The sequence below is a fragment of the Phacochoerus africanus genome, chromosome 6 (genome assembly GCF_016906955.1).
Source record: "Phacochoerus africanus isolate WHEZ1 chromosome 6, ROS_Pafr_v1, whole genome shotgun sequence".
Classification (NCBI taxonomy): domain Eukaryota; kingdom Metazoa; phylum Chordata; class Mammalia; order Artiodactyla; family Suidae; genus Phacochoerus; species Phacochoerus africanus.
In genome coordinates, this window is record NC_062549.1 from 127,928,462 (window position 1) to 127,955,033 (window position 26,572).

Here is a 26,572-nt window from a genome sequence, read left to right on the forward strand (position 1 = left end):
AGCATTAAGTATAGTTTGAAAAAATACCAAAACCAAACCCCTGGATGATCAAGAGTTGACCAAATGGGAGTTCCTGTTGTGGCTCAGCAGGTTAAGAACCCAACTAGTATCTAGGAGGATGTGGGTTCGATGCCTGGCCTCGCTCAGTGGGTTAAGGGTCCAGTGCTGCTGCGCCACAGGTCACAGATGTGGCTTGGTTCCTGTGTTGCTGTGGCTGTGGTGTAGGCTGGCAGCTGCAGCTCCAATTTGACCACTAGCCTGGGAACTTCACAAAGACCTGGGTTTAAATTCCAGCTTCTGCCACATTGTTAGCTGTCAAAGCCTAGACTCATCTGTACGCGGTGGTTAATTCTTACCTTCTTAAGACTGTTATCCATTAAAGGAGATCATTCACATGAAGCATTTGGCAATGTGCTTGGCACACAGCAAATGCTCAAAAACTGTCAGCCAGGATTATAATGTACCATGTATATTTTTACGATAAGGAAGAAAAACACATTAAAAAGTCCAGTTACTCAGTGCATATTTTCTAAATACTTATTATGTTCTAGCCATCTGTGCAAAGTGGTGAGAATACAAAAATGAGAGTAAGACATAGTTCTTGTCTTTAAGGAGCTTATAGGAAACTGGAGAAAAACAAAAAAATACAGAAAATTTTATAATGCTATGGTAAGATCAAGATACTATGGAAACCCGAAGAAAGGCTCCTAAAGCTGACGGACCGCTGCAACAGGAGGAGGGAGGCCGGGAGACTTGCTCTGGACTGGCGGCCGAGTTCAGCGAGGGGTGAGCAGATGTGAGTCAGCAAGCGGAGTTGAGAGAAGGGACTGCGGCGGAGAGACAGAGACGGAAAGCAGGCCTCGAAGGTACTGGGCAGAGGGCCGCCGGGGACCTGGCGGAGAAGGCGGCAGGCAGACAAGGGAGGCAGGCTGCCGCCTCGCAGCCAGGGACGGTTTCCAGCAGGGCTAGGCCCTGGTCAGATCTGTGATTACGTGGCCCCTTGTGCACGCTGTCAGTTACATGGCAAATTGCTTTCAGGGAGAAAGAGAATAGAGAGAGGCTATTAAAGCAGTCTCGTCAGAAGATAATGGTTGGCAGCAGGAGAGTGGGAATGCAAGATTTAAGAAATAAGAAGGAGGGAGATGCCAGTTAATGTGCTGATTGACTGGACGTGGAAAGCAGTGAGGAGGAGAGCCCAGGACAAGCCACACTTTCAAATCGGGAGACAGAGAGGGTTGTGGTGCCACCCACTACAGACCAGACTTCGGTCTGTGAAGCGTTTGAGGTACCTCTCAACGCTGTTCGGGTAAAACTGTCTGGTGGAGAGGTGATGACACATGTTGGGAAAGGAAATCACAGATTTGGCAATCATTAGCATTGGGGAGCACTGCTCTTCTCAGGTAGCTAGGAACTTGGAGCAATGGGCCAGACTCTGAGGAACAAAAGCCTTAAAACCAAGAGTGTCCAATACAGGGAAGTCCAATAAAAGAAAAAAAACCTTTTATTGGATTCAGTAATTCGGAGGCCAGCGGATAACTGATGGACACAGATTTACAAAGTTCATTCATTCATTCACCCAACTACTTATTTATTTAGTTTTTTTGGCTGCGCTTGCAGCACATCCAAGTTCCCGGGTCAGAGATGGAACGTGTGTCACAGCAGCCACCCGAGTCACTGCAGTGACAACGTCGGATCCTTAACCCGATGCACCAAGAGAACGCCTTGTCCAGCAACGTAATAGTTAAACATCCACTGGGAGTTGCTGCTGAGGCATAGTGGCTTAAGACTCTGACTGCAGCGGCTCGAGTTCAATCCCTGGCCCAGTGCAGTGTTAAAAGACAACTGGAGAGGAAACAAGAAGCTGCTTGAGGAGAGGGGGAGACAGACAGTGTGCGTGTCAGCACCAGCAGCACATGTTAATGCACTTGGTTACTGAACGGCAGGCGCTGTGCCACCTACTCATGTCTCATCCTCAGAACTCCTCCGCAAGCATCACATTCACTTCAGAGCAGAGGAAACAGACTCGATGAGGTCAAAAGTAACCTGAGGTTGAGAGTGAGACACACAGCAGGTAAAGGGCAGAGCCAAGATTCAAACCTAGGGCTGTGAAGCGCCTACACTCTCGTCCTTTACACTTTCTGATGCTACCTCGGAGTCAAATCTCCCCAATGTACATATTTATTTACACACACACACACACACACACACACACACTTCAATACGTAAAAGATTCCTGAGGTATATGCATTTGTTTTTCCTATGTAAAATGTTAAAAGTTCGAAGAAGGAAGTAAGCACCTTTTGGCCCATGTACTTTAATTTGCTCTGCGCAATCCCAGTAAAGCAAAACATTTAGTGCTTAACTAATGCTTTCTTCGGGCGATGGCAATTATTAATCATACAAAGAGAACCTTATTTTTATACTATCATTTCTAAAACCTAACTTCATATTCACAGAATAAATTCTTAATAATGCGATAATTAGGTTATATGAACAATCCAAAATGTCTCAACAAAGAACACATTAAAGTTAAAAATACATTTTGCTGTCCTTAGACAAACCTGAAAACTTCCAAAGTACAAAAGAATAATAATCTATTAGAAAAAGCACTTTAAAATATCCAATTACCTTCTTTGCAAAGACCAAAATCAGCAATTTTCACAAAGCCCTCTGTATCTAGCAATAAGTTATCCAATTTCAAATCTCTGTTCAGGATACAAAAATGCAAAACAAAACAAAAATCAATAAAATCAGTAGATAAGGTAGTAAAAATACCATTTCAATAGGAGCTGTACACTTTACTAAAAGAATGTTTTCAAGTTAGGGTTTGAGATTTACCTACTATATTACAAATGTTCACTGTCTTCTTTGTGGCAAGTTTATTGCTTTACATAATATAGTTTCTGAATATTTTTCTCCTGTTTTGTGCAAAAAGAATAATGTATTCAAAAAAGGAAGGTTTACTCTATTTTTTTATTTTTAAAAAATATATACATTTTAAAAATTTTTGCTTTTTAGGGCAGCACCTGTGGGATATGGAAGTTCCCAGGCTTAGGGGGTCCAATCGGAGCTACAGCTGACAGCCTACACCACAGCCACAGCAACGAGGGATCGGAACCGCATCTGAAAGTTACACCACAGCTCATGGCAATGCTGGATCGCCGACCCACTGAGAGAGGCCAGGGATTGAACCCACATCCTCATGGATACTAGTCAGATTTGTTTCTGCTGTGCCACAACGGGAACTCTTTAAATACATATTTTAAAGCATAGAAGGAGTTTAAGCATCTTTAAGTTTTATTAATTTGTTACTTGTGATCATTTAACCTGGACTAACTGCAAAGTTTGCCTCCACACTATCCGTAAGAAAGAATTATCAAACTAACAGAATAAGTAAGGTATCAAGGAACAGGTTAAACGTTCTAAGAGAATAATTCAAAACGAAGAGAAAAAGCTACTGAGTCATACTAAATGATTAACAATTGAGTGGAAAATACTTTATTCTTCTGAGTAAAACAGGGCCGTCAGGAAACCATTAGGGGCTGGAAACCCTGGTCCAAGTTTGAACAAACTGATGTTTACAGTCAGGCGATGCTACTCCGTGTCACCTACAGACTAGCTGCTGGGCTACGCACTGTTCCTAGTCTGTCTTTCGGTTAAGAGTTTGCACCAACACATAATCCAGCTACGTCACCAAGTACGCTGTTTAGCTGAGAGTAAGACTTAGTGAAGGCGAGGTTGGATAATCTGGCTCCAGCTCAGCTGCCTATCGCCACAGCAGCTGCGAGGAGCCGCAGCGCAGTGCACAGAGGTGTTCTGCGGTGGACAGGCGAGCGTGAGCTATTCACTGAGACAAAGCTGTTGGTAAACTGTGTTCTCACAGGCCTAATTCAAATCAGGTAATGGGCGGAGGACCAGGAACAAAGACAGGGATCATGTGATTACTGGGTCAAAATGTCTTTCAAAATTGGAGTTTAACTTTCTTAGCAGTCACTTAAATGAAAGAAAATTAAGAAGTTGGCTCAAGGAAAATATACCTCTTAAGTACCTTTAATTCTAATTCATATCAAAATAAGCAATTAGAAAGTATCAAAACTTTACTTACCTATAAACAATTTTGTGTTCATGTAAATACTGCAACCCAAGAACCACGCATGCAGCATAAAATCTGTTTCAAGAATTAAATCAAAAGAAGTTTAATAAACTCCACTGCTCTTGAATCCCAGAATATACTTTTAGCTTCAAAGCAGAATTCTGTAGCTAATTCCACAAACATAATCACGCCTATTATGTGTCAGACATCTAAGTAAGATGTATGCTAAATATTAGGGGTGAAATTAAATAAAAAATACAGTCTCTGAAATGGAAGCCATTAGCTTTGCCTGGTAATCCCTGAAGTCCTTCGAATAGACACCTGCTGGTTCTTGGAAGAAATTACAACATAGAGAATGACGTGAAAGGCAGCACTTTTGTAGAGTGCGTTTCCCTGAGAAGGAAAGGAATGGAGGTGGCAAAGCCGTAAGTGCTTGACAAGCAGTAACAGGTCTGCTGAAGCCCAAGTAATGGGTGGGAAAGGCGTGGGGGGGGGGGGTGAGGCTGCAGAGACAGCCTGAGGTCAAGTCGTGAAGAACCCTGAAGAGTCACATGAGTGCAGGCACCTCGTTCAACTGGATGTATGTGTTACCGTGCTTCATGGATAACTGCGGATCTTTCTGCAGCTGGAAGGTCTGTGACAGCTCGGAATGGACAAGACTACTAGTGTTATTTCTCCAAGAGCATTTGCTCACTTCAGGTCTTCGTACCATATTTTGGGAATTCAGTATTTCAAATTTTTCGTCATTATTCTATTTGTTGTGGTGATCTCTGACCTCTGGCAGTACTACTGAGAAGGATTATGGCTTGCTGAAGGCTCAGGTAACAGCTAGCATTTGTTAGCAATAAAGTAATTTTTAATTAGGGTATGCACTCGTTTTTATATGACGCTATCCACCCTTAACAGACTGCGGTATAGTGTAAACCTAACTTTAATATCCACTGGGAGACCAGAAAATTCACGTGACTCATTTTATTATGACATTTGTCTTACTGCAGTGGTTTGGAACGGAATCTGTAATATCTCTGAGGTTTACCTGTACTAAAAATTCCTCTCTTAGCGATAGCAAATCAAACCACTTTCATCAGGGCAGAATGATCAGATTTCTGTTAGAGAGATTTTTTTTCCTGAGGGCAGAGTGAAGGCTCGAGTAGAAGCAGGCAGGTGCCCAGAGGGAAGAGGAACAGCGAAGGCTAAGAGGACAGCATCACTAACGAGAACAGGAGGTGGGTCAGGATGAGCACGACGGAACGCGGGGTCTTATCGGCTGTGAAGGATGAGGAGCGGGAGCAGCCGAGGGTCACCCTCAAGGATTCCTTCCTTTTTAGAGTGATGAATAGACGAAGAAACACAAAGTTCTGTGGGGAAGATGAGTGTGGCTTTAGACATGCTGGCGTCAAACTGCCTCTTGGGGCAGGTGAAGAGGTCTAGAAATCGGACAAGCAGGTTTAGATCTCAGGAAGCCCGCAGCCCAGCTGGAACATTAACTCTTGAGGGGCAGGACCATGGTTGTCTCTTTCAGAGTTTAGCCTAAATACTTAGCAAAATGCCTGATACAGGACAGCATCACTGAATGAGGAGGTAGGTAATACATAAACGAATGAATTTCAAAATGCAGATCTGCCTTCAGTGTAGAATAGCTTCTAAGGAGACACTTAGGAGAATCAGTTTTTAATCTTCCAAGTAATATATGGGTAATACCCCAGCCCCCAAAGCAAAGTATTTCATTCATCTATCTCCATCTTACTCCAACACTACCACCACCAGAGATAAGTACTCTTGTCAGTTTGGTGAATGCTCCCGAAATTCTGAGACTGTATTTATACGTATTTGTAGATAAAAAGGCTGTTTTGTGTTTACTTATTTTTACACAAATGGAACCATAATTCAGCAAATTTTAAAATGCAATTATATAAAAATATTTGAGTATACATTACGTCTTAAATAATTATTTATCAGAAGTTTAAACAATTTAGCCTAAGTCCATTAAAACAAACACGATTCTGAAGCTGCTCGTGGCAGTGTTTTTTTTTTAAGCAAACTTATTTTGGTGGTAAAAAACTAATGTAATAATTATAAAAATGTTAACTAATTTTGCTGTAGTTTCACTATTTGTAAACAGACTGCCCTCATGATACTTAATAAATAACAGGGTACACTGTTTAAAAATGTACTGTGTTAAATATTTTAATTTTTCAGCTTATTTAATCTCCAAATCCAAATTTTAAGATAAATATTTTTACAGAAGCAGAAAACGAAGTTCTCAGAGAGAGTAACTGATTTATCTAAAGTCGCACAGCTAGAAAACAGCAAAGCGAGGAATCACACTAGTTCTGGGTCCACAGTCTCAAGCAGTAATACAGCGTTTGCCTAGAGCAGGTCAGTCACCTCTCTAGCCGTCTCACTAGCCTACAGATTAGACAGCAACCACATTCTTCCCCGTTAGCGAAGGAGACGGACACTAAAAAGGTAAAAAATGAATGAGATGATTTCGGGAATTAACAAAAGTGCTCCGAAGAAGACAACCCTCGCAGTAGAACAGCGGCCTGATTTAGACCTTAGTGACACCGCGGTCTTTGGGACCAACTCAGAAAAGGGCCTCCAACGCAGCGACGTCCGAAGTGAGACGGGAATGACCAGAGGCAGGTGCTCAGACATGGAGCCCCTCAGAGGAGCGTTTTATCACTGCACTTTGCTGGGTTGTTTCATTTGTGCTATATAATTTGTACTCTCAGCAAAAATAAAGTGTATTAAGGGAGAACAGGATTTTATCTCTATTTAAAAAAAAGGCATAACAAAGTAAGACAAATTCCCATGAAAGTTATTTAGCACAAGGCTGGACATAGTCTAGATACCCTGGCTTTTTTTTTTTTTTTGTCTTTTTTGCCTTTTCTAGGGGCGCTCCTGCGGCATACGGAGGTTCCCAAGCTAGCGGTCTCATTGGAGCTGTAGCCGTTGGCCTACGCCACAGCCACAGCCACGCCGGATCCTTAACCCACTGAGCGAGGCCAGGGATCGAACCCGAAACCTCATGGTTCCTAGCTGGGTTCGTTAACCACTGCGCCACGACGGGAATTCCTTAATTCTTAAGTATTAATATTTTTTGGCCATGCCTGCAGCATGCAGAAATTCCTGGGCCAGGGAGTGAACCCACACCATAGCAGTGACCACACTGGATCCTTAAGCAGGGAACTCCTAAAGATTAATTTGTAAATATGCAGGGAATAAATTATTAGTCGCCTTCTATTACTTGGTGGCTTCTGCCTCCTTTTCTGAGAGCTGTACTAGCCCTCAGAACTAAGGCCTCATTTCTTCACATGAACAAACGCCACTACTGCTGCTGCTGCTGCTCTGATATATCGCTAATGGGCATGCTGAGAACCGAACAGAGGAATGCGTATAGACCTGTTACTACACAAGTGTGTAATAGAATACAGACAAGTCATACGAAGGCATCCAAGCAGGTGCTGATAGGGTGGGAGCACCCCCGCGTGTGCCTTGTACACCATAGGTACCCTGTAACAAAGGGAGAGAATAGATGAAAACAAATTTCTTCTCCACTTCCTGCGAGAGGGTGAAGGTCAGAGCTGGGCTCCAGGGCAGCTCCAGGCCTGTGAGCTTGTTCATCTTCAAGGGTATGTTAAGGAAGCATCTCCCAAGAAACCCTCACATCATGGAAATGCTGGTGGTGAGTCTGGGACGATGGTCTAAAGCCAGATGAGTGCAAACGAAATGAAGGTCACCTTGAGAGGTGTTTGCTAAGTTCTTTCCCCCAAGAGCCTTGGTGGCAACACACACACTTCCTCCTGGAGGCTGAGACCGTGCCCACTGCAGGAAATCTAGGCTGCCTTTGGGGGCTGAAGGGGAGGTGTGGGTTTGAGAAGCAGTTGCTTCTTTCTGCTGATCTGACCTCGTGACGGTACTTGTGACAGCTTGGAAATGTTTGGGATTCAGCCCAGGGCGTGGCACCGGGATATGTTTCCACGACATCACTGCCAGGTGGGAAGGTACAAGCATCATCTAAGAATGTGCATAATACATGGTTCAGAACGACTACTTTCCAAGCCAGTGCCTCACTTAAATCAAAAATATCATCTTGAGAAGAACTACATCTAGGGGGAATCTCGACTCCCAATAAAAGAGGTCCACTGCAGCACACACTACAATCATCATAAAAGGCAATGAAAAAACCCAGCAAAGGCTTACTACTGGTTTACGATTTTTATGATCTGGGAAATGTTCCGGAGGTAGAATCTGGAGGTTGCATGTACGGGAAAAAAGATTCAAGAATGACTCCCATGTTTTGGCTTGAGCAACTGGTAGATGACACACCCACTGAAGAAGAAGTAACAGCTGGGAGTGCAGGCTGAGATGGGGAGAAACAGGAGCGATCAGAAGTTCGGTCTGAGATGCCAGATGAGGGATACTCCTTGGCCATGTAAAGGGAAAAGCCACGCTGGTCACTGCATGTTACTGGAAGGTTAGTTAAGAGATGAGGGCTGGCAAGATAAATCTGGTAAACATCTGCATACCCAGCATAACTACTACGAGCCCTTTCCTGGGTTCAAATCCTAGCCCCGACACCTAAGAGCTAGAAAAACAGAGTAACATCGGGGGAGAATATATATACAGGTATGCTTACTCACAAGTACTTACTTTCACGCAGTCGAATAAGCAAAACCTTCGTATAATGTCAAATTGAACACCTAAGAAGGGCCGTGGGGAAAAGCCTGCATGCTGCGCTTTCGCTGGAGGCCCTCTGAACGTGGGCTTTCCTCACATGCTGAGAGCACACGCGAGCAAACGCCTAAGACACATTTCTTAAAAACTATGCTTTAAAATCCAAATATAAATATTTCATACACATGCATGATATAAACTCCTTTATGCTTTCTTTTTTCACGTAGCAATGTACTGAGTACAGCTAATATTTAAAGCCATGGTCCTGGATGGCATTCTCTAGGGAGAAAACACACTGGAAAAAAAAGAAATTTTCCTAAATGGTATATCTAAATTATCAACTACGATTTAGGGTAGTCCATGAAATCTCCAACATGACCAACAAAGAAAAACAGATACATTTATACATGGCAAAAAGCTAAGTAAGGAGTTCCAGTATTTCTCGCAGAGATCTATTTTCCATTTGAGGGTAAAAACAAGTATAAATTTCAGAGAGCTTTTTTCTTCCCAGAAAGAAACCAGTCATGGAAACCCTCAGAGAAGTGTCTGAATACTCACGCGGCTCTGGGTTCAGAGAAGACATCGGTGTGAATGTGCATCATCAGGTCCCCGCCGGCGGCGTACTCCATCACAAAGCAAACGTGCTCCGTGGTCTGGAAACAGGCAAAGAGGTTCACCAAAAAGGGGTGCCTCACACTATTCACAGTCTCAAAAATTCTTTTTTCACACATCAGGCTGAAAGAGAAAACATTTACAAATCGCTCTTTTTAAAAGTTCTAGTTGGAAATAACATTCTTTAAAAATGAATAAACTTTAGGAGTTCCTGCGGCGGCTCAGCCGTTAAAGTATCCATGGGGACTAGTATCCATGGGGATTCGGGTTCCATCCCTGGCCCCGCTCAGTGGGTTAGGGATCTGGCGTTGCTGCGCGCTGTGCTTCAGGTTGCAGACGTGGCTTGGATCTGATGTTGTGGCTGTGGTGTAGGCCGGCAGCTGCAGCTCCAATTCGACTCCTAACCTGGGAATCTCATATGCTGCGGGTGTGGCCCTAAAAAGGCAAAAGACAACAAACAAACAAACAAAAACTCTAAAATAAGCAAAGTTCTCAACCATTATAACTTCAAAATCAAAATATGTCTTAGTTTTGCTACAAAAACGCTTTGAAAATTTGGACTACTTGATATATATCTCTTTAATAGAAATACATTCATGAAAACTCAAAAGGGTTAGCATGACAAAGTTCACACTGATGGTTTCAGAGTAGCACACACATGGCTAGTAGGAACAGTCAACCAAAAAAAGCCTTAATTAGGGATCAACTGTGAAATTCTATCAGGAATTGGTCAGAGGATTTAACAACCTAAAGCATAATTTTAAAATACAAGGTTTGTGATCCAGGTGATTTCAAGGAAAGCGTATGTTTATAAGTATACACTGTGGTATCCAAATATTCTAACATATAATACGAAGTACATGAGGGGAAGCTGTACTCCATTTAGCACACCTGAAGAAAGCGCTAGGGAAGGGTACCGTTCATCTATAAAATCTCTACGTACCGCAGGTTTTCTCTGCAAGAACTCTTACAAGCTGCTTCAAAGAACAGTGGTGAAACTTTTCATGCTATGTTAATACAGCTGCATTCTGAGTGCATAATGAAAACACCTGTTCAGTTTTAAATACTGACAGTAAACACAGCTATTACGAAATGGGTAATTCAAACTCCACTTAATATGGTCATATTCCAGATGAACTCTGACCCTCTGATTTCACACACTCTGTTTATAATCTTACATATAAACTCAGAAACAGAAAGTCCCACTATAATTATTACTATTATTACTATTATTATTATTTTTTGGTCTTTTTGCCTTTTCTAGGGCTGCTCCTGCGGCATATGGAGGTTCCCAGGCCAGGGGTCCAATCGGAGCTGTAGCCGCCAGCCTACACCACAGCTCACAGCAATGCGAGATCCTCAACCCACTGAGCAAGGCCAGGGATCAAACCCGCAACCTCATGGTTCCTAGTCAGATTCGTTAACCACTAAGCCATGACGGGAACACCCCCACTATAACTGTTTTTAAAGCATCAGGCTTATTTCTACATACATTTGCAAGGTTTCTAAATGTTACTACAAATTAAGTCACTATTAAACATAAATTCACACAGGATCAAAGAGAACATTAATAGCTTTGACGTTATCACCATTAAATTTATTGGAAAATAATGTCCAATCAGGCAAGATCTATAAGATAGATTCTAAAACAACAGATTTACTATGCCAATCTAAATTTTGGCTAATGTAAAAATATTCAGATGAAGTAAGACAAGCTGACAAGGGATTTTGGACTTAAGCAGGTGGCAGGCAGTCTCTTCATTGTCTAGAGTTTATACTAATGGGTGAATGAACAATCTCCTATGGGCGAAGTTAGGGTGAATCACTACCTCTCAACTGGCCGAGTCCCCGTTGAGACTGGAGTTGAACATGTAATCGATCTAAAGGACGGACCAAAGTGCCTCTCGCACCGGCTTTACTGCCGTCCAGAGGACCTCTTTGGGGGGACTGACAGCCGATGGGACTGGATCCATGTCTTAGGACTAGCAGACAAAGGAGGAACGCTCTTTATAGGCCCGAACTGTAACAATAATTTTAAGCATTTTGCAGCACACCAAAAAGCTGTTCCCTAAGTCTTTAACTTCTTCCAACCTAATCGAAATTGTATATTCTCCTTAAAAGTCCATGAAACTGGAGTTCCCACTGTGGCTTAGTGGTAATAAACCTGACTGGAATCCACGGTGATGTACGTTCAATCCCTGGTCTCGCTCAGTGGGTTAAGGATCCACCATTGCTGTGGCTGTGGTGCAGGCCGGCAACTGCAGCTCCGATTTGACTCCAATTCGAAAGCCTGGGAACTTTCATATGCTGCATGTGCAGCCCTAAAAAGCAAAATCAAATCAAATCAAGTCCATGAGACAATTCAACCTTATGCAAAACTTCAAACTTTATTCATTCTATCCAGAACATTTTCCTCTCAATTGTCATTCTCTCCATGTCTCGAAATACCTTCCATCCGTCAAAGAACAGCACAAAGCCAATCTCTCTTACAAAGCCTCACTTTGATCCATCAGCACACCCCCCCCATGACCTGTGACTGCCTGTACTGTTTTATATTTATTTTTAAATTTATTTAAAAATTACTTTTTTCTATTTGTTATTTTAAACTCAAACATATCTACCGTCTTTTATTTAAATAACTAATGTATTTACGTTTTCTCTAAGTGACTAGGTGCATTCTAACATTTTTTGGTGCTTCCTTCGGTATATCACTAGATATGTCAGAAACCAAACGCTGTGTAGTTAATTTGGTCAATGGAAAGCCACATCATTTATAAGGCCAATCTCAGGACTGAATCATATCAACGTATATATGAGATATATAAAAAGAGTTTGGCTAGCTGTGTTTTTATTCTACAACTGCAAAAATATACTTCCAGGTCTACTGTGTTGTCTTGAACTGTGAACTGCTAAGAAAAGGAAGCTCAGTGAGGAGGCACGGCACTAACACAAACTGAACATTCTTTCTCAGGAGGGAAAAGACAGGACTCAGAAAGAACATTCTACTAATGGCAGGTGGAGAAGGTGATCTTTGCACATGAATTACATTCCTTTTGAAGTCAGTGCATAATCTGTGTTCCTTTAAAAAGATGTGGATTTGTGGTTACCAGAGAGAAAATCCTAAGAGTTCCCATCACAGGGAAAAAATACATTTTTTTCTATTTCTTTAATCCTGTATCTATATGAGATGTTTTTGAGAAAATGATTTTGATAATCATTTTAGGATGTATGTAAGTCAAATCATTAAGTTGTAAATCGTACTTATAGCGTGCTGCATGTCAACTGTATCTCAATAAAACTGGAGGAAAAACCCTAAGTAACAACAAAGAAGAGGTTGATTTGGAATTTTCTATCATATAAATAAAATTCACACTAGAAAAAGAAAGTTTAGAAAGGAAAACTGTCATTAAGAACCACCAAGAATTTTAGGGGAGTCCCCGTCATGGCGCAGTGGTTAACGAATCCGACTAGGAACCATGAGGTTGCAGGTTCGGTCCCTGCCCTTGCTCAGTGGGTTAACGATCCGGCGTTGCCGTGAGCTGTGGTGTAGGTGGCAGACGAGGCTCGGATCCCGCGTTGCTGTGGCTCTGGCATAGGCTGGTGGCTACAGCTCCGATTCGACCCCTAGCCTGGGAACCTCCATGTGCCGCGGGAGCGGCCCAAAGAAATAGCAAAAAGACAAAAAAAAAAAAAAAAAGAACCACCAAGAATTTTAGAAATACCTATTAAAAAACCCCACCAACATGCAAGAACAATGACTTCTATGGGTCTACTAAAAGGATGACACAGAAAGTAAATATAAAAGATTCTGCTTAGCCATTTACTAGTCACACCTGCAAGTAATACACACTAAAAACAGATTGGTCTACTTTTTCATTTTCTAAATTAATTTTTTTCTTGCCTTCCTCTAATTGTTCTTTTTTTTTTTTGCTGTTTTCCTCAAATTCCTCCAAGAGTGAGTTTTGTTGTATTTATTTTATATTTCTGTTTTTCTGGTTCCACTAGAGATTATTTTATATCCATGTGACAACACACGTAGACTTACAACTGAAATTAGATAAAGATCTCTTATCAACTGTTCACCAAGGCTGATTAATTTTAAGTAGAGGCAATGTCTGAGGTGCTGGCTAAAGCTTCATCCTCTGATCTGGACATTCTTTTTTTTTTTTTGTCTTTTTGCCTTTTCTAGGGCTGCTTCGAGGCATATGGAGGTTCCTAGGCTAGGGGTCTAATCGGAGCTGTAGCCGTTGGCCTACACCAGAGCCACAGCAATGCGGGATCCGAGCCACATCTGCAAACTACACCATAGCTCATGGCAACGTCAGATCCTTAACCCACTGAGCAAGGCCAGGGATCGAATCCGCAACTTCATGGTTCCTAGTTAGAGTCTTTAACCACTGAGCCATGATGGCAACTCCTGGATATTTTTCTTTATACAGTAATATTACATTATTCTATCTGTATTTAATTAGAAAGTGGTTTCCTACAGACTTGGCTCAAAGCAGTAACAATGTAGCAGAAAGTTCTACAAACCACGAAGCATTATTAAACTGGTAGTAGTACCAGTTTCCTATTATTTAAGGATACAAATGAATTTACCATTTATGGATCTAGAATAAAACAAATATTCCTCCAGGAAAGAAAAACATTTGACCTTACTATTATTGTAATTAAAAACAGAATAAGGAGCTTCCACTGGGGTGCAACGGGATCTTGGAAGCACTGGGATGGGGTTTGATCCTTGGCCCAGCACAGTGGGTTATGGATCCGGCATTGCCGCAGCTGTTGTGTAGGTCGCAGCTTCGGCTCAGATCTGAACCCAGGATAGGGAACTCCATATGCCATGGGGTGGCCAAAAAAAGAAAAAAAAATTAAAAGAAAATAAATTTGAAAATTAAAAAAAAAAAAAAATTAAAAAGGAGTTCCCATTGTGGCTAAGTGGTAACAAACCTGACTAGTATCCATGAGGATGTGGGTTCAATCTCTGGCCTTGCTCAGCGGGTTAAGGATCCGGTGTTGCTGGAAATTGTGGTGTAGGTCACAGACACAGCTCAGATCTGGCGTTGCCGTGGCTGTGATGTAGGCCGGCAGCTGCAGCTCTGATACGACCCCTAGGCTGGGAACCTCCGTAAGCTACAGGTGTGGCCGTAAAGACACAATAAATAAATAAATAAATAAAATAAAAAACAAAAAACCCCCCAGAATGACAGTGCAATTAAAGGTTTGCTTTAACTAGTTACGCAACAGAAAAATACAGTTCTAAGCATATAATACGGTGTTCAGAATATCATAAATATTAAACAAAATTCTGAGTAGTTTTAGATCAAGGAAGAGTTCATTTTGATGTAATTGAGGAACATGAGGAAACAGGTCAATCCAAAAGGAAAAGATACTTTTACATAAAGGAAACCCTCATCTTTTTCTTTTGGCTGCATCCTTGGCATGTGTAAGTTCTCAGGCCAGGGACTGAACCTGCACCACAGCTGCAGCAATGCTAGATCCTTAACCCTGGGTCCTTAACCCTCTTCACCACAGAGGCACCTCCAAACCTGCATCTTTTAAGATCTAGCCTAATTCTCCCCCTCCCCCCTGCTTTTTAGGGCCGTATTCAAGACACATGGAAGTTCCCTGGCTAGGGGCTGAACTGGAGCTACAGCTGCAGGCCTATACCACAACCACAGCAATGCCGGATCCAAGCTGCATCTATGACTTACACCACAGCTCATAGTAATGCCGGATCCTCAACCCACTGAGCAGGGATCGAACCTGCAACATCATGGATCTTAGTCGGGTTCGTTAACTACTGAGCCACAAGGGGAACTCCCGATCTAGCCTAATTCTAAGGACTCTCCGTATCAGGGAAAAAACATTAAAAGTAGTAATTTGATATACCTACATGGCACTTAGGACAATTTGGTAAGGAAACTATTACAAAAAAATGTCTTTTAAAAATATGTGGGCTAACTGAGGTCCAAAGACATTTAATGAATTGTGCTTGGGTCAAATATCAATTAAAAAGGAACAATCAGGATAGAGAAATCTTTTCACTTGTAGTCCCAAGTTGTTTTCATTACACAGGGCTGTCTTCCATTAATATTTACTGATACTTCCCAGTGGTTTAAGAAAAACACTGCTACTTCTAAATAGCAAATGAAAGCCTCTTTCTGTAATAAATATACCACTGGTTATGTAATAATTTCCATGTATAACCATTCCATTTCATGCCGGCCTTTTTAAGGTATAGTCTCTAACCTAAGTAAAACATAACCAGCAAAGTCCTGACATTTTAATAGCTGTACATGAAATGTATCCCCATCAATTTATACCCAGAAATGGTCAGATACTTTAGTCAAAAAACATCACTTTAAGGAAAAGAGAGGAAAAATAGACATAGGTGCATTTTATTATTTTATTTTATATTTTTGGCTGCACCTGTGGCACAAGGAAGTTTCTGGGCCAGGGGCCGAACCCATGCCACAGCAGTGACACAAACCACAGCACTGACAACACCAGGTTCTTAACCTGCGGAGCCACCAGGGAGCTCCTATGGGTGTATTTACATTTTGGGGGGGGGGCTGCTCCCGCAGCATGTGGAATTTCTTGGGCCAGGGATCAAACATGTGCCAGGTACATTTTAAAAAGCAGAATAAATTAGCCATGCAGCTAACTGAAGATTATTTGAACACGGCATCTCATTAACTTCTGTAATATGAAATGGGAAATGGCCTCACCTAACCACAGATGTCTAACAGTTCCTATTCCACATAAACATTTCCAAGTATAAAATCTTATCAGAATTAGTTTAAACATTTCATCATCTTTCCCTGGTGTCACTAATGAGTAAACTGTCATAAGAAGGGGAAGAAGGAGTTGGCTAGAAAGAAAAGCAGTATTTAATTATGCATTAATTTATTTAGTTTCTTTACTTATTACAGCTGATCCCTGAAGAGCATGGGAATTAACCCATGCATAATTTATAGGTGGCCCTCTGTATCTGCAGTTCTCCATATCTGTGGATCAACCAACCACAGACCATGTACTATGGAAAAATATCCATGTTTCAGAGTTTTCTTGTGGCTCAGCAGGTTAAGGATCTCAAGATACCACTGCAGCAGCTCAGATCCCTGCTGTGGCATGGGTTTGATCCCTGGCCCAGGAACTTCCACATGCTATGGGAGACGCCAAAAAAAAAAAAAAAAGGAGAGAAAATATTCACATTTACGTGGCTCCATGCAGCTGAACCCCACGTCGTGGGCTCCCAGTGTGGTGTACCAGGATCATCAGGGTCAAGATGCAGGTTCGATCCCTGGCCTGACTCAGTGCGTTAAAGGATCTGACTATTGCTGCAGCTGAAGTGTAGGTCACAGCTGAGGCTCAGATAATCCCTGGCTCGGGAATTCCGTATGCCACAGGGTGGCCAAAACAAGGGGAAAAAAAAAAAGAACCCATCTTGCTCAACTGTCCACTGTATCATGAAAATAAACTTTTTGTTGCAATATATACACGATTTTCATGACATTAAGTTGCAACTGTGGAAAAATAAACAATTTCATGTTTTAAAAACTAACCTGTCTACTTCATCTCGAGCCACAATGTCTCCTTTCTTTAAGGCTTTTATAGCAAACATTTCGTTTGTGTGTTTATATTCAGCCAAAAGCACCTGAAATGAGATTAAAATAGTTATTTCTCATTTGAGTTATTACTTTTGTAGGCATTCCAAGAAAATTTAAAAGATTACCTTTCCAAAATGTCCTCTACCCAAGACAGCACAACATCTGAAGTCTTGTAGATTAAACTGGAACATCTGTTGAGATCTGAAAACAGTAATGTCAATTAAAAACAAGGCGCAAATATGGGACCAAACATGCAGCCACAGCACTGGGTATATGGCCTTTACCTTCTGTCCTCAAGTTCATGAATACCACTATATTCTAAGCCCGACTGAGGAATATCAGGTTCATATTCAGACTGAGACTTTGGAAGGATACTATTTCTGTCATTCTCAGTATCAAAAAGAGTTTCTGAATCCTGCAAAACATTAAACAATAAATCACAGAAACATTCAGGAAACAACTTACTAGGTAAGGATAGTTTTTAAAAAGTTAAAAGTAAATATAAATATCAGAAAATAAAGTTCAGATATTAGATATTCATATTTGTCGTTACTAAGCCTATACTACTTTTACTTAAAAAATGTAAAAAAAAAAAAATACATTGGAAAGAACGAAAACACTAATTCAAAAAGCTAAATGAACCCCAATGTGCAGCAGCACTATTTACAACAGCCAGCACGTGGAAGCAAGCCTAGTGCCCATCAAGAGGCCGTGGGTTTAAGAAGATGTGCCCCCTCCCCAAGACACATAGAATATTACTCTGCCATAAAAAAGAATGAAATACTGCCAATTGCAGCAACATGGATGGACCTATAAAATATGATGCTTAGTGAAATAAGCTGGACAGAGAAAGAGATACTATATGAGAGCACTTACACATGGAATCTAAATATGAAACAGAAACAGAACAGACTCAGATTTAGAAAATGGATTTATGGTGACTAGAGGACGAACCAAGAGGGAGGAACAACTTAGGGGAATGGGGTTAACAGATACAAACTACTATATAAAACAGGTAAGCGACACGGATATATTTTAGAGCACGTCATCTTGTAATCTCCTACGACGGAACAGATCTCTGCAAAAATACTGAATCGCTATGCTGCACACCAGAACACAATGTTGTAAATCAACCATATTTCCATATTACTGCTATCGTCAACGCATTTTCAGAAACCATGTTAATCTAGTTAGAAGATGCAGTGATTCGTTCACTATCAGCCGAGGTCCGCTCCCGGGTTAGGCAGCCTATTCCTATTCCCATGCTCCCAGGTTAGGTGGCCTATTCCATCCCAACTGGCTCATGAGCATCCAGAGGTTTTTATGTTTCACTCACAAGAATCATAAAAAACAGAGTCCAGGAGTTCCCGTCGTGGCGCAGTGGTTAGCGAATCCAACTAGGAACCATGAGGTTGCGGGTTCGGTCCCTGCCCTTGCTCAGTGGGTTAACGATCCGGCATTGCCGTGAGCTGTGGTGTAGGTTGCAGACGCGGCTCGGATCCCGCGTTGCTGTGGCTCTGGCGTAGGCCGGTGGCTACAGCTCTGATTGGACCCCTAGCCTGGGAATCTCCATATGCCGCGGGAGTGGCCCAAAGAAATAGCAAAAAGCCAAAAACAAACAAACAAACAAACAAACAAAGACAAAAAAAAAGACAAAAAAAAACCAGAGTCCACACAGCTATTTCTAACTGAAATGCACCTCTTATTCACTATGATGCTTTTACTGGCTAATTCATTTGGTGAAAAGGAATTACATAGGTTTAAGATGTCTTGCCTGGAGTTCCCGTTGTGGTGCAGCAGAAATGAATCCAACTAGTAACCAGGAGGTGTGGGTTCAATCCCTGGCCTTGCTCAGTGGGTTAAGGATCCAGTGTTGCCATGAGCTGTGGTGTAGGTCACAAATGCAGCTCAGATCCTGCGTTGCTGTGGCTGGGGCATACGCTGGCAGCTGTGGCTCTGATTCAACCCCTAGCCTGGGAACCCCCACATACTGCAGGTGTGGCCCTAAAAAGTGAGAAGAAAAAAAAAAAAAAAAAAAGTCTTGCCTGTCCTGGTGTATCCAGATCTCTTAATTCAGCAGCTTCATCTACTTCTCCAAGGGAAGAATCACGTGGTGGGGCCGGAGGAGGTACGGGTTCGAGATCGAAGTCCAATTTGGTTACTGTAGAATCACTTAGAAAAGATAAAGCAATTCACCGAAGGCAGTAATCAAAAGTATGTATTTTAAACAGCTTTAAATTTAAAGCAAACAATTTTACTGCTTTAAAAGGAAGCAGAACACTGACTTCAAAACACTATTTGGAAAAAATGAGACCTTTAATAGACAAAGTAATCAGTATGTACAAATATCACAATAACTATTTTATAAAAGCAGCGCTTAAAAATCTTAAGACACATACGTAGCTGGAGGTGCTAGCTCAGGAAGGCGCACATCAACCACTGGCACTGCAGCAGGCACGGGGGCTTGGGGGCTGAAGGTGCCAGAATGATTTACTGTAGGAATAGCTCTTCTCACTAGCCTTCCCCAAGTGGCAATATTAATATTCATTTGAGGAGCTCTGAGAAATGTTTTGCCTGTGGATATTGTAAATAAAGGAAACAGAACAAGTAATTCTTTAATATGTTACCAAAAGCCATAATTTAAAAATTCATATTCATCAGTCATAATTTATGAAGAATAAACAAAATTTGTCACTTAAAAAATAGTTCTTAACTATTTGTTATTAAAGGCTAGTGCAAAATAGCACTATCGGTTTTGAAAATAAATAGATAGGAACCACTTCTTTTTTTAACACATCTATCTAGTAATGATATGTGGTTAAAGTTTAGAAAAAAAGGAGTTCCCATTGTGGCTCAGTGGTTAAGGAATCCGACTGGGAACCATGAGGTTGCGTGTTTGATCCCTGGCCTTGCTCAGTGGGTTAAGGATCCTGCGTTGCTGTGAGCTGTGCTGTAGGTCACGGACGCGGCTCGGATCTGGTGTGGCTGTGGCTGTGGTGTAGGCCGGCAGCTACAGCTCCGAATGACCCCTAGCCTGGGAATCTCCATATGCCACGGGTTTAGGAAAAAAGAACGCTTCTCATTTAGTGATACTAACTGTGACATTTACAAACGAATCAATATGATGTCTGGGTTTGCTTGAAATAATCTGAGGCAATTGTGAGAAACAGAATACAGACGAGGACACGAGCTGAGTTGTTGAAGCTGAGTGATGGGACGCTACTAGTCTCTATGCTTGTGGATACGGTTCAAGTATTCCATAATAAAACTGACAAGTAAATGACTGAACAAAAATGAAAAAAAAAAGACAAGTATCGCTTTTTAAACGGTATGTACATTTTTAAATATCTTGATAACACCAAAAACACTTTGTTATTTGATTGCTTAGTAATTACCTTGTTGTTTTGAAAAAATTTTCTTTTGTCTTTGGAGTTTTGGTCTTCTTTCAATAACTGGATTAAAAAAGGTAACCTGCAGGGAAGAAATTCAAGTTGACATGAAAATAGCATTAGATTTATGGTTCATGAAATTCAAAAAAAACTTCTAAATTCTAAAAACTTAAGAGATTTAATGTAGTTGCCTCTTCATTTTCTAGATGAGAAAACAAACCTAAAGAGGATAAAGGACTTGTTTTAGGGAGTTCTCGTTGTGGCACAGCAGAAATGAATCCGACTAGGAACAGTGACATGTGGGTTGGATCCCTGGCCTCACTCAGAGGGTTAAGGATCCAGTGTTGCCATGAGCTGTGGTGTAGGTCACAGACGCAGCTCAGATCTGATGTGGCTGTGGCGTAGGCCAGCAGCTACAGCTCTGATAGGACCCCTAGCATGGGAATCTCCATTTGCTGCAGGTGTGGCCCTAAAAAGCAAAAAAAAAAAAAAGGACTTGTTTTAGGACCATATAACTATTCAGTGGCAGAGTTGAGCCAAGACTTTAAGTGGTCTGTCGTTCAGTCTAATACTCTTCCCACTTCTCCATCATGCTACATAATTTCAATTGTAATTATGTGTATTTAATAAAATACATTTATTACCTCTGCAAATAAAGTACCCTGTGGTTCCAAATAGAGACACATGCCATGCCGCTGGTTGTCTAAAAAATCTTCTAACCTCAGAAATTTTACAGCACACAGAGATCGCCAATCACGCCAATAAACTGAAATTTCCAGTTCACGTGACTAGAATAGTTAAATAAAAAATAAAGAAAACAAGGAAGACATCGTTGGACACACATGAATAAAATATCACGAAAAATATAAAATACAAATACAATAAACAAAGATAACACACACAATAGGTTGCGCTATTTTAGAAAGTGCTTTTATAATGTATATTACTTTAACAAACTTACACATTTTAACTAAAAGCAAGAAATTCGTATTCCAACATTCTCCAGTTTGTGTTCCTTTTAGAAAGAGAACACACACTGAGAATCACCAATTCAGACGAATGGCCATAAAAACTCTTTTCCATCTCAGAGTTTCAGTCTTTTGGATTTTCCTCCTCCACTTGGCATCATTTGCTGTGCTACTGTTAAAAGACCTTACTGTTCACCTCAAAAAATTTGTTCAAATCTTATTTCCCGATCCTAGTGTTGAATGAGAAAAGGGTCTGCAAACAGCATTTATTCTGCGCATTAAGTATGTAAACACTTAAGAATGTTAGGTCATTTGGTCTCCCAAAGATACCACCAGGTGATGGGACCAGCAATAACAGGGCTCTGTGCAGGTAGGGAGCAAACAGGAGATTCAGACTAAGTTTTATACAGAAAGATGCTCATTTATTATTACAACATAAAAAAAACCCAACCACCCCAGAGAACCAAAACCAAAAAAGCCCCACTAAAACCAAGGACAAGTTAGGTATGTTATACTATATCTATATGGTATATCATATGGCATAATATCCACATGAGTATTATATAATTCTGTCATTAAAGACTATGCTTAGGTGGGAAAAACACTTATGGTTTCAACATATCTACCAACCAACTGTTAAAATGCACTTGCAGAATACACTTAACAAACGAGGTCAGCCCACAAACTGACCTCTACATACGAGTCATAATCTACATACGTTTAAATTTAAAGCACAAGATTTCTCCATTATTTTGCTTTTCAGGATTTTGTGGATCATCCATAAAAAGAGATAAATGTTTTTCCCTTTAGGCTCGAGGTAATAAATTACTTCTTTCATATAAAACTTTCAATCTGTGAACGTATGAATCTTATTATCCAAACTCCTACTATGCATAATAAAAATCCTATGACTTTAATTAAACTGGTCAATGCAAGTGAACACAGAAAATACTTATAAAAACAGAACATGAAAAATGAGTCGAGACACAGCGTGCGGGAAGGTCTCACTGATAATCAGGGAAAAGCAGCAAAAAGAGACATCTTGGCAGTGAGAGCAGAAGCTCAAGACCTCCTACCTCTTTCTTCTCAATGACACAAAATTACTATGGGAGAGAACAACTGTCGCCAAAGGGTAAGTATGAGGAGAGTATAATTATTTTAAGATCAGCAAATGGCATTTAGAAGTAGTGGGTATTAATGCTGTAATAGTTTATTCCAGTTAAACTTTTAAGTATTTTGACAAGTTATTTTGGGAAATATACTGCATAAAGTAAACCAGGGATTGGTAATTTTCTACTTTTTTCGTTTGGCTACACTCACAGCACATGGAAGTTCCTAAACTGGGGATCGAACCCGAGCCACAGCTGCGACCTACGCCACAGCTGCAGCAAGGCTGATGCTTATAACCCATGTGCGGGGCTGGGATTGAATGCAGGCCACCGCGGAGACAATGTGGGTCTCCTGCCCGCTGCCCCGCAGAGGGCCTGGTGCTCTGCCTGCTCTGTTTCAGGCCAGAGGAGGAGAGGCGTACTTTCTTTCACCTTCTCCACTGTGTCAGGGAGGCACCCTTGTTACAGAGCAGCAAACCAAGTGGTACAGATGCTGGGTGGGGGTGGATGAGTAATTCTGAAAAGTTCTCATACCTTTCGTCCTGCTTAAACGCTAAGATTCTATCTTTCTCTGGATGACAGAGAATCCAATCACTTCCTTTTTATCTTGTCTAGCCACTCTGGTCAAACTCACATACGCATTCTCTTATGTTTATTCCATGCTTCGGACTGAAGTGTGTTAGAAAGACCTGAGGTGGAAGGTTAGTTCAAGGCCTAAATTAGCTTCCCTAGAGCTCTACGCTGAGGTTTGAAGTATAAACTCTTCACTTTTTGTTACTTTGCATTGTTTCCTGGACCACTCTCTCCACAACTGAAGGGGCAGGGTGGCTGTGATCTAAAGGAGATTAGGACATTATATGCCAGGACTCCTAACACAATGCAGAGAATGCCAACCCTCCTTTAACCCCCTAACATCTAGTGTGATCTGAATAAGGAAAGCAGGGATATGGCCTCTGAAAAGCAAAGGACCCTCTATTTAGGGAGACGCCACTTGATGTGCCTACTGATTTTAAACCGCCAAGTGTAACTGCTCATTCACTAGCAATCTTCCAGATGAAGCAGGTCAGTTCCATAAAGCAAGGGCGTGCTTGTAGGTAACGTCAACCTCCCAAAGCAACAAAGCTCCAGGTGGAGTGAAGTCATCACACAAACAGCTGAGCTGGATGATCTGAGCTAAGCACAGGATTGGCAGTATCGGCAAACCGTCCCAACTTGTGTTTGATTTTGTCTTACTATGGATTTGACGCTGGGATCAAAGAGGGAACGCTGCGGTGGAGGTAAGGAAACTGCACGGCCCGTGTGAAGTCGCTGTAAGGCCTGAGAGTAGAAAGCAACGGTAACTGCTTTCCCCAGACTGAGGCGCACCTGGCCAATACAGGTGTAAGGCGTCCGCGACTTGCCGTGCATGCACATGTTCCCTGGGAAAGACTTCTCCCGTCTCCTCCACACATCTGTCACCTATTTTATACAGATACATATGCAATGATAAAACCCTCCAACCGAGAATTCTAGACTCCAAGCATGACAGCAGAATGAAGCACTTTCAGATATGCAAGGTCTCTAAAACTTTCATTCATTCTTTTCTTAGCATGTACCCAGGGACATGGTCCACTGAGGTGAGGAGGTGGAAGAAGAAAGCTAAGAGCAGTTCGACTCAAGGGATCCCAGAGGAGCAGAGTGAAGGAGGGCCTCAAGATAAAAGCCACAGAGCAGCCATTTAAATTGGAGCAGAAAGATGTCAGGCTCCAGGAACGACGCTGCTGGGGAGCGAAGCAGGTACCAGGCTGACCGACAGCTGCCCAGACACACCTGCCTATGCACAGTTGTTTTAGAGTCCTTCTGGAGGTTTTGGTGACGGCGCATGGAAAACAGGCAAAGCAAAGCTAAACAAACGCTCAAAAGAGGCAATTAATCACCCCAGGGGGTCTTGGTACTAAATGACAATGCCATCGCGGTACCGAACGAGGTTTATCTGAACCCAAGGCTCACGCAGTCACAATGCCACAAACCCTAAGTTACTGATTCGACCTAAGTATTCGGAAGAACGAAGATAACAGTGTGGTAATTTAAGAGTAGTGTGTACAGGCAATTTCTAAAGACGTGAAATCAGTAACTAAGAATCCCTCGAGTTCTCCTCTAGCAACTGTTCTCACCCCCACACCTCAGCCTCCTGCCCCTTCCTCCCACCACCCACACTCGCTCCACGCTCAGCTGCTTGCCTCTTCTCCTAACGTCCTCCTGGCTAAGCTCTCTCTAGTCGTCAGCACCACCGTCTGTCAACCCCAGGTATTTCCAGCCCATTAATCCGACTGCCTTTTTACCGGCTCTCACCCCTCGATGTCTTCCTCTTCCTTCCCGTTAATCAGTGTTCTTAACAACTGATTCCTGCAAAAATTCTTCTGGTTCAGTTCATCCTGTTTCCAATACTGATAAAGATTGTTCTCTATTAGACATTAACGAAGTTAATCAAAAGGAAACGTGGCATTGTCACTCCTGTGGCACAGGTTTGATCCCTGGCCCAGAACTTCCCACATGCTCCATGAGGCAAAAACAAAACAAAACAAAAAAAAGGAAAGAAAACATGAATGGGAAAAGGTTAGATCGAAGGCTCTTCCTTTTAATTTCAATCTCTCATGGCCAGACTGAAGTTTTTACAACGGAAGAGTGGGAGGAATTCAGAAAAAAATGTGAAATGATATAGCTATCATGTTTATAATAAACATTAATGAAGACCAAGTTTTATAAGAAAATTGAAAAAAGCAGCCTTATAAGAATTAAAAAACAAACAAAGAACTGATAGTACACTTTAGAATCCTAGATTATAGCTTAGGCTAGTTATTTAACCCTAGGCCAAAATTTATTTATTAATCTGTAAAATGAGGGGGCTGGAAATAGCAAATTCCAAGTGACATCTTATCCAGAATTTCAACCCAAACAAACAAAAAGGCTCTGTGTTGCTTCCTGAAACAATTCTGCAGAGCCCTGAGCTCCCAGGAACATAATTTGAACTCTTCTACATCATTCTAGATTTAGATCATTTCTAGAGTATCTTAAAACTCTAAAAAGACATATGAATTTTTGTACCTTGGGAAGGACAGAAATACTACAGACAACCTACTTCCAGAATGTTACAGAAAAGAAACTTGACATTTGAGGCAAAGTGCTGGGCATGAACATGTCAGTTTAAAATAATATTTCTATAAATATTTCTATAAACATTCTCTATAAATAAAAATTCCATAAATATAAGGGACAAAATAAAAGAGTAAAAAAAATCACATGAAAACTAAAATGTACTATGTAAACAGAAGACTCATCATAACATCGTAATAAGGAGCTTAGAATCCAGTTCGGGGCAAGCAGCATGCACATCAGAAACCGAGGAGGTCTAGCTGGCCTAAGGGATGCACGGCTTTAATTAACCACAGAGTGCCTTCAAAGCTGAGGACCACTCCACTGGGGGAGCAAGTCTGATGCCTTGAAGAAGAAAAACAATTTTAGGGAAGGATTACACCTGCAAGCAAAGAAGAGCCAATCAGCAGTTACCAGTCTTCCTGGTTTTCTAAGCATGTCCTTTGGGTAATGCTCCATTAGTTTCTCTTTACCATGTTTTCACCATCTTCCGGTGTTTGTTTGCCCCTGTTACTATCTCATATAAATTACCACGGAGGAAAGGGCATTCATTCTGAGGGGCCGTCAGGGTCTAGCACCAACTGTGAAATTTATTTATGTGATCACTCTGGTTCTCAGTTTCCTAACCCATAAAATGATGGCTTAACTACTTTTAGATTCTATTTTAAACATAAAATTCTAACACGATAACCTGGCTACAAGAGAAATCTTCTAACTAGCCATTGTCCCTCTAACAATAAACCTCTTCCTTAGGTTTCATTTTGATCCTATCACTCATCAAAATCCTGTAACTACTTTAAATAGGCTCTGAAATGAAAAGCAATGACATTCAACCACTTAATTTCCCATTACTTACCAGGCTCTTCCATTACACTCAAATTCATAGCCACACATCAAAGCCTGGGCTAAAGAAAGAACTAATGTCACTGAGCAGCTAAACGTGGCAGGTTACACAAGGCATTTTTTATACACTACA

General features: G+C 41.4%; 1 protein-coding gene across 5 annotated transcripts in view; it reads right to left on the bottom strand.

Annotated features, from left to right (window-relative positions):
- Positions 1–26,572, bottom strand: part of PKN2 (protein kinase N2) — a 131,735-nt gene that overhangs the window by 6,556 nt on the left and 98,607 nt on the right. For 4 of the 5 annotated variants that reach the window (XR_007135624.1, XM_047785378.1, XM_047785376.1 and 1 more), the window contains 10 exons: positions 21,032–21,175; positions 20,394–20,469; positions 19,398–19,572; positions 19,044–19,170; positions 17,283–17,413; positions 17,124–17,199; positions 16,954–17,045; positions 9,332–9,508; positions 4,106–4,168; positions 2,629–2,705 (listed from right to left, as the gene is read on the bottom strand). Coding sequence is in view for 4 of the 5 variants with exons in the window: in XM_047785378.1 (XP_047641334.1) it covers positions 2,629–2,705; positions 4,106–4,168; positions 9,332–9,508; positions 16,954–17,045; positions 17,124–17,199; positions 17,283–17,413; positions 19,044–19,170; positions 19,398–19,572; positions 20,394–20,469; positions 21,032–21,175 (1,138 nt within the window). In the remaining variant the exon portion in view is untranslated. The remainder of the gene's footprint in view (positions 1–2,628; positions 2,706–4,105; positions 4,169–9,331; positions 9,509–16,953; positions 17,046–17,123; positions 17,200–17,282; positions 17,414–19,043; positions 19,171–19,397; positions 19,573–20,393; positions 20,470–21,031; positions 21,176–26,572) is intronic. The other variant, XM_047785379.1, reaches the window with a different exon arrangement.